Genomic DNA, 8,925 nt, shown 5'->3' on the forward strand with positions numbered 1-8,925 from the left:
ATCATCTGCTTGGTTAGATAGTGTTCTTTTCCACTTGTTACCACACCTCCACATCATCTGCTTGGTTAGATAGTGTTCTTTTCCACTTGTTACCACACCTCCACATCATCTGCTTGGTTAGATATTGTTCTTTTCCTAGGAGATCTATGGTGATTTTTTCAGTATGTATTTCTCATTCCCTGTAGGTATACCCACGTTCAATGACTTTATATGAGCTTGTGTGGATGGACCTAATTTCTGCACTCAGTACATTAGGCCATTCATTTCTTCTCTACTCAGTGTTGGGTAAGTTAGATTTTTATAGTTCTTTTAACATCTAGGCTAATTTAGTTTAAACTTGTGTTTGGTGTTGATTATTCCTTTGTTTTTGTTTGCATTTTACCTCTTTTCACTGTTAATGTTAATTTGTTTGTAAGTTCTTTTTTTTTTTTACAAGTCGCATCTAATTGGGAATTAGAGTTAAACTTTATTATTGTTAACTGGGGACCCTTTATATTCTCATGCACTTTAGGGTCAGTTTTATTTTCATGTCCTTTGTCTTATAGATTCTTTGGGTAGAGTTATATGTTCAGGATTTAAGGGTCGTTTCTCTTCTCAGTTCCTTTAGTGGTTTTGTACTTTGGGTGTTACTTATTGTTTTCTGTTTTAGGTCAGATTTCATAGTTTTGCAGGTTTGTTATTTCTATGTACCTTGTAGACTTTAGATGCTTCTACAATTTTTTAGTTCATTAGTAATAAGTACTTTCCCTCAGTATGTTCAGTTTGTCTCTGGCTACCCTTCAAGACAGTTCCGTGGGTCCTATGGGTTCTGTCTGTGAGTTTCTGCCTTTGAGACCTACTACACAAAGGAGCTGTCAATTAGGTGGTATCCACTCAACCGGAATTTTACTCCTGTCTCTCTGTTGTCTCTAACATACATGGGAGATTTGCATCCCATCATAACTCTTTCTTGGCTATTTTCTTTTTCTGGAGACACCTTACTTCACTCTGGAGTCCTGCCTCTCACTTCAGTGGGTTTTTGCCCCAGTGTCACATCATTTTCATCGGTTCATTCACGAGGGTTCTGTCTTCCAGTTCTAAGCACTGCTGTTCAGTCTTTCTTCAGCTTAATATATGTTTAGTTGAGTGGTATGCTTTTTTCCACATCATCTTCACTCGCTGGGTCTTCGGGCTGTCTATTACATGGATGACTGGCTTCTGCTCATCTCTTCCCATGCCCAATCAGTCACTCACACCTGCTTACTTCTTCGAGAAGATGCTTGGGAGGGATTTCTCATCGAGTTGGAGAAGTCCTTTACTACCCCTTTGCAGTATCTTATTCATTTGGTTCTCTTCACTTCCTGTCTCAGTTGAGCCCAACTTTCTCCACTTTGGCTCCAGGATATGGAGCAGGCAGTCACAAAGGCCCTACCTTCTCCTTCTCTCTCTGCATGAGTGGTTTTCTCTCCTTTGGGGTTGTGGGCTTCCTTGGAAGCTCTCATTCCCTTAGGTCAGGTGCATATGCACTCCCTTCATTGGATGCTTCTTGCCCAGTGGAACCTTCCCCAAAATCCCTTGGGCCATCCCATCTCCCTGCAACCTGGGCTGACATTTCTTGGTGGCTTGACAGGGACTTGACAACAGTGGAGGTACCCATTCCTCCATCTTGTACTGAGTCTCATCTGTCTACAGATGCTTCCTTTGTGGGTTTGGGGTGCTTTTCTCGATCCCCTGGAAATTTTGGGTCAGTAGTCCAACATTTTCGAACACTTAAAATGTATTTCTGATAGGCACTTCCTATCCTTCCTCCCCACTGATTTGCTGGTGTTTCTGGTTTATATCTGCAAATTTTCAAAAGTGAGGATTGTGCTGAGTATGATTGGTGGAGAGTAGTCACATGATAAGCACATGTTACTGCAATGGCACATATATGAAGTTTATATAAAAGACTGGTGCATTGTTGAAAATTTTTAACAATGCTTAGAGATTAAATCAATGTTGAGATAGGTTTGGGTGATAGGGGGTAAGTACCTATTGGAAATACATTTTCAGTGTTAAAAAATCTTAACATCATTTGCTGAACTTTTTGTATTCTTTATTATACAAACTTTGGAAATTTTATAAAAAAACAAATTTTGCATGTTTTAGTAAACAGTATCTCAGGTGATTAAGAACATTGATAAACTTTAACCAAATGAATTTTATATTGTAAATTTTATAGGTATGAAGTGATATCACTTGCATTCAATCAATCCTGGGGCATAAATATATCTGCTCAAACTAAGGAATCTAAAGTAGTGGGGAAAATGTAAATCATCTTGGAATCTCTATGACAGGAATCAATACTGACACATTATTTTATCAGTTACATGTGTAGCCAGTACTCTTAGTTTCACTGTGTTGGTACTGCAAAGATATATAATGCTCTTATACACACTAGAACTGATTTTGTCTGTAGGTGGTTTAAGAGATTAATTGTTCTTTAGTCTTGACTTAAAATCAGATTAAATGTTAAGTGTAGGTTATCTATCTGTGATTCTTTTTCAGCTATTTTATTCCAAGGTGCCACTCATCAATTTTTAAATTATCAATAGTTATAAATATTAATAATCTGACAAAACAATATATGACAGCCCATATAATTTCAGTTTGATTTATTTATTGATATGGATTTTTTTTTATGAATATTTTTAGTTTCTTCCTTCTAAAGTAGATGGTACGGATGATCACATACTAACTCATGGTTAATCTTACATCCAATTTTTAGCAACACAGTCATGTGTGATCAGAAGTAATATGTATACTGACATTTTGGAGTTAGTGTCGTACATCCAGTAAATATTGATAAAGAAACTAAAATGTATATATGTTTCAACGCTAACATCCAAATTTTGTTTCTACAATACTTAAATATAAAAGTTACATATGTATAAAATTGGTAATGTTTCTGGAAGTCTATGCTTTTTATAAAGGTTTCTTACATGTACAATAAGAAGATTTTATTGATGTTTCTTTCAATTTCATAATTTCAGTATGGGCTGTACACTGCTTTTATGGGCTGTTTTATGTATGTCATATTTGGAAGCTGTAAGGACTTGACAATAGGACCTACAGCTATAATGTCAATTATAGTCTCTGAACATGTCCATGTTGGAGGAATTACTTACTCAGTGTTGCTCACCTTTCTCTGTGGATCCATCCAACTGTTAATGGGGATTCTTAACTTAGGTAAGTTTGAGAAAGTAAAACACATTTTATTTACTAATAAAACTAAGATTAAGTTTCATTACTCTTTGTCCAGTTTTGTTTTAGGTAAATGGTTAGTTACTTCTAACTAATTTTTAGTAAAATATTGAAGATTCTCTTCAACTCCAAATACATTAATGAAATTGATTAGTGTTAACATTACGCATGTCTAAACTATTGTGATAATCAAACATCTTACAACTAATACAGTACAAACATAAGTCACATTTAAACATGTTGTTTTTCATAAATTACTTGCATTCTTCAGTTCAAAAACTTTCAGCTATTTATGTTTATTTTTATAGTATCTGATGTCTTCTTTTTTATTTTGTAACTTCTAGAACTTGTACTTCTATTTCTAATCTCTTCTTCTTTCTCCTTTAATTATATTTTTCATTGTGTAGGTTTCTTTTCCAATGTCTTTTTAACCATTTGTTATATCAATTATATATATATATCTTCTACTTTCTGCAGTAATTAATGGTTGATTTTTTGTTTATTTTTTTTATTATGTTTTTTCTTTCCTCTATATTGAGAACCACAACCACATGTTATTCTGTCAGAGGACCAACATGCGCCTTTCATTTTACCAACATTCTACTCTAATTTCTTTACATTATATGGAATTTTATCAGACCTGTTCCTACTTCCCACAACACAAAAAGTCACTGCTACAGATTCCACCATCACAGCATCAACCTACATGCTTCCATGTTGCTTCGACATGCCAATTGCAAAACTAGATACTGTGATGTTACCTTCATAACTCACATTTTCTGCTGTGTTAATTTCCAACTTTACCACTTACCAAGATTCTTTTAAAATCATGAAGCTTTAGTGTTTTTTAGAGTTCTTGTAACTTTTACAAGCCTACATGCTTTTCATTTTTTGGTATGTCATTGTTTAATTCACATCTTAAATATATTTGCACTCAATGCACGTGGCCTTTATTGTGAAGTTTATATGTTTGAGAACTTTGACATTTAATGTTTCAAATACTATTATTATTTTCTTGTATAATTTATATTTAATGCTGCTTGGGACACGTAGTCTATGTTAATGTTATGTATTAATTACTAATAACTTCTAATGAAAATTAAATTAATCATGTGTAAGAAACTTAAGGATGTACATATGTTTTACATGCACATAAAATATCCAACACCTGATAATTATGACTTTACCTGGTTTTTAAAACACAACTTTCCGAGTAAAATCTTGATTTGTAATTTTTTACAGGGTTTTTAATAAATTTTATATCTGCACCAGTGATTAGTGGCTTTACGTCTGCAGCTGCAATTACCATTGCTACAACTCAGTTGAAGGTAAGGTTTAGAAGTATATTCTGATCTGTTTCTACAGTATTAATAATAAGTTTTCATTTAAAAATTCAAGTTTTTATTAATTTTTTTGGTTTTAATTCTGTACATTCACGTTTCATAATTTAGATATTTAATGTAAAATATTATGGCTATATCGAGAAATTTTTCATATTATAAAAGTTAGAGATTCAGCTAGTTGATATTATTTACTTGAAATACAGTCTTTTGTAGATTTTTATTGGTTATATGTAGAAAAATGTTTTGAATGTGTCATTTGTACTGTGTATGTAATACACTTAATGCTTTACAGGTATTTGATAGTTGTTGTTGTTTTTTCTATCTTTCTTTTGTTTTGTTTTTTTCAACCTTTTTTGTTACTGTCCCTAATTTCTACTATAATTATGACAGTAGAGTTGCTTGATGTAATGAAGATAAAACTTGTATTTCTTTTTTAATGGCAAAAAAAGAGAAAAAATGTAACTTTTTGTGAAATATTGATAGTTTCTTTAAATTTATATGTTGAGAAGCATTCCATAATTAATATATAGTTTTATTTATGACTTAGCAGTTTTGTTAATACCATGTTCAGAAAAATTTTATGTTGCCCAGTCCACAAGGTTGTTTTTTTAAACACTGTAATGAGTTATTTGAATGCGCATAAGTGCAGGAATGTGCTGGAACATTATTACAAAAGTAATGAGAAACTGTAATGTGGAATTATTGTACTTAGAAATTAAATGCATAAAATAAAAAAGTAAAAAAACATCAGATTTTTTATACTGGGAACAATTTCATGTTTGTTGTAATTTTTCAATCCTTTTTTATTTTTTTCAGGGTATATTTGGTCTGAGTTTTAGTTCTGAAGGATTTATAGACACTTTACATCATTTGTTTGACAACATTTCTAGCACTAAGTAAGTGGTTGGTCAAAAAAAAAAGTGTTGTTTCATAATTACCTTTGTTGTTTTTCTGTATCATTCCTCAAATGTATATAACTTCTTTTTTTAATTATTATTATTATTATTATAGAATTAAGTCATCACACAACACTGAACTCAGTTTTCTCAGGGACCGAGTTTTAACTTTTCCTGCTAATGAAAGAATTTCAAAATGTTTCTTAGTAAAATTGTCTACAGTTTGCCAATGTTGGGTGAACAAAAAATAACTAAGCTCTCTGTTGCTTGTCTTGAAAATCTGACCTTAGGGTTGCTTACATTTAATAAAATTAACTCAACAATCGTATTGTTTACTGCAGTTTTTCCTTCATAAACTTTCCTTATTTCATATGTTTAAAATTTTTGTTTGATTTCCACTGAGAAAGGAGGTAATCCAGTGTCATTATGTAGATTTTTAAAGTGAAGGGGCTAAACATATACAAAAGAAATAAGATACATAAAATAATAAAATTAAAACAGATAAAAGTAATTACATAATCTTCATTATTTTAAAATTCCATTGACTTGAAAATATGAATCTCTAACAATATATTTGAAGCTAAATACTCTTATATTGCTGCTAAGAAGATACACATTCATTTCTCATGCAATTATAAATAGAGGTATTGTATCATATGTTGCATCTTATATTAATTTTATTTGTTATTAAAGTAAACTCTTTTTTTTTTTCAGTTACATTTGTAAAGAGAATATATTTTATATAATTCTTTGATATTGTTGCGTCAGCGAGGTCACGTGACTAGTATCACGCCATGTCCTTTTCGAACCTTCATGAATTATCGGGAGATTACTAGATTGGGGGTAGTCTGGTATATATAAGACGCTCACAACGTGACGGAACAAGGTAATGAGTAATTGAACTGTGATCAGAGAGTGTGTAATTGAACTGAGTATTGTTGAAGTCGAGCACGTGAGACGTTTATTGAGAATTATAGCACGACTGTTGAAATTAAGTGTATCGCAAAGTTATATTCGGAAAGAATAAACCAGTTTCATTTAAGAAAGGATTGTGTCGCTAAAGTTTCATCGGAACGAATTTACGGAAAATTAACAAACGAACGGAGACGTAACAATATATAAACAATTATAGATTAAGTATAAGATTAAACTTAAATATGATGTAGCTCCCAAAATTCTTATATGAAAATTTCCTTAACACATGTGAAATAATTTTTCATTTACACTTAAAAAATCTAACAGTATAATGATCTTCAAAATGTTTATATAAAGTTTAAAAAAGAAGAAAACCCAGCTAAAATAAGATGGATAAAATACCCAATATAAAGATGTTAATGTGGCATTGTCAGGTACAAATTGAATACACCCAATGATGATGTCATGAACAAAACTTTTACCTCCAGCATTTATATTAAAATAATGTTGTTTGAAAAAGAATGAAGTTTAACTAATTTCATATACAGTCTTGTAGATGTTTAAAAATGTAAAACTACTGTGTTATTTTACTAGAATATGTAGCTATATAACAATTTAGAAATTTACATTTTTTTTTATATTGTTTATTTTTTTTTTTGCCTCTAGCATTGCTGACATGTTATTGGGATTTTGTTCTGTGATTTTATTAGTCATTATTAAGGTAAGATTCTTTCTGTGTGAATATTAATGACTTGTATATTATAATTGTATTATTCTGTGCTGTTCCTAGCTTCCAATGTGGTCTTACGTCATTCACACAAAGCTATCTTTATCTTCTTTCTGCCCCCTAAGCATTGCTTAAAACATTTAATGCTCAGTGCACCAGTCTACATATCCCACAAATTTCATGCACTTTTAAACATGTATATAGCATGTGACCACCCTCCACCTGTATTTGTGCAGCTAGCTCCCTCTGATGTTCCTGCTAAATCCTCACTTTAATGATTGGCAAAACATTGTTTAGACAAGTATTTTTTTTTTGCATGTGACTACCATTTATGATAGTACTTTGTTTATATTTCAATACCTTTTACAACAGTTTTTGCAGCCAATTATTTCAGTTTTATTTTTTACCTTTGTTTTATTGCTCCCAAATTATACAGTAACTTAGAATGACTTAGTGATTCAATGTATTGACAATGGAAACTCCTGTTATGGTAGATAACGCTTCTGGTATGACTACCCAGGCATTTGGTTCGACTTTATCTTCTGAGGATGTACAGGCCTCAATTTGCAGGGAGTTAGTTTCCTATGTTCAGCCAGCAATTTCTTCCCATTTTCAACCTGACAATGTCTCTGTGGATTAATACAATCAAGGAGATAAAACTGATTCACTTTTTCCGGCAAGTTCTTATTTGGTCTGTCACACTCTACACTTTTCACAGCTGGTTAATGAAGTATGTGGTATATTACATGTTTCCTTTTCCTCCTAGCTTGCAGACGTCGTTGATCAGAGTTTTATGCTGTTAGTGTTACCAGAATCCTCTGCCATTCCTCTCATATCATAGTATATCCAGAATAGTCCTTCCTCCCTAAGACTTCCTTTGCCTGGGAAGGCCATTTGGCTTTGACATCCGTTTCTTTACTTTCCATCTCCCACCTGTACTCCCATTCTGATTAGCTTCCTTGTCAGGTTCACTCCCAATGGTGTTATGTGCCACTTACTGCCTCATTTAGGAGTTCACGTTCTCGACTTTATGTTCCCTGGAACCCTTGTGTTCCCTTGATCTATCCCATGTCACACTAACTTGTTGGGTTTATCAACTCCTTAGACTGATGTATTCAGATTTATCCATGGAAGGTTGCCATCTCCTCAATGTTTCTTTTTGTCAAATTTGTTATATCACCATGTCTTTGGCTGCATGTCTTCACTGTCCATTGGAAGAAATTGTTCAGGCTGGAATGTGGCCTACTCCCTATTCCTTCATCACTCATTACCTGCTCTATCTGGTTGTTTCTTTCTTAGGTGGATATCTTCTCCCTTCTATGGCGATTCTACCGATGACTGTTTGCTTTTGACTTGGATATGTCTTTTCACAACATTTCATTTATGTTTGCTTTTCAGGGACCCTCTTTTACTGCTACTCATAGGATCCCACTCTTTAGCAAGTGTTGCCTTGCCATATGTGCTTTTACTCAGACCTACACTATACACCGGTAGATCTGTAGTGCTCACTGTAGAGATGGGTGTTTCTCAATAATGGCATATACTTATATGTCTATAACTAGCTGGAAGTTTAACTCAGTGGTGGACTGTTTCTCTTGGACTATCATGAGTAAAGCAAAAGAGGATTTCTGCCCATTCCTGCCAACTCTGATTGCATAAATGGGTACGGTCTGCTTTTCAAAATAACGAATCATGAACACCCATTACACCTTCTCCAGTGTGATGTTTCTTTGGACTTCTCACTTCTTTTACTTCGCCCTTTTTTTTTCTCCAAGTAGAGCACAGGAGTCCTTACCACGCACCAGTTCCCAGTCACAGAGGT

General features: G+C 33.1%; 1 protein-coding gene across 1 annotated transcript in view; it reads left to right on the forward strand.

The window, feature by feature from the left end:
• LOC106466102 (sodium-independent sulfate anion transporter-like) overlaps positions 1-8,925 on the forward strand; it is a gene marked incomplete at its 5' end in the record, with an annotated part of 41,270 nt that overhangs the window by 3,424 nt on the left and 28,921 nt on the right. The window contains 4 exons of the mRNA XM_013926343.2: positions 3,012-3,207; positions 4,465-4,550; positions 5,382-5,461; positions 7,043-7,097. Of these exons, the coding sequence (XP_013781797.1) occupies positions 3,012-3,207; positions 4,465-4,550; positions 5,382-5,461; positions 7,043-7,097 (417 nt within the window). The remainder of the gene's footprint in view (positions 1-3,011; positions 3,208-4,464; positions 4,551-5,381; positions 5,462-7,042; positions 7,098-8,925) is intronic.

Source organism: Limulus polyphemus, unplaced genomic scaffold, assembly GCF_000517525.1.
Source record: "Limulus polyphemus unplaced genomic scaffold, Limulus_polyphemus-2.1.2 Scaffold2151, whole genome shotgun sequence".
Taxonomy (NCBI): domain Eukaryota; kingdom Metazoa; phylum Arthropoda; class Merostomata; order Xiphosura; family Limulidae; genus Limulus; species Limulus polyphemus.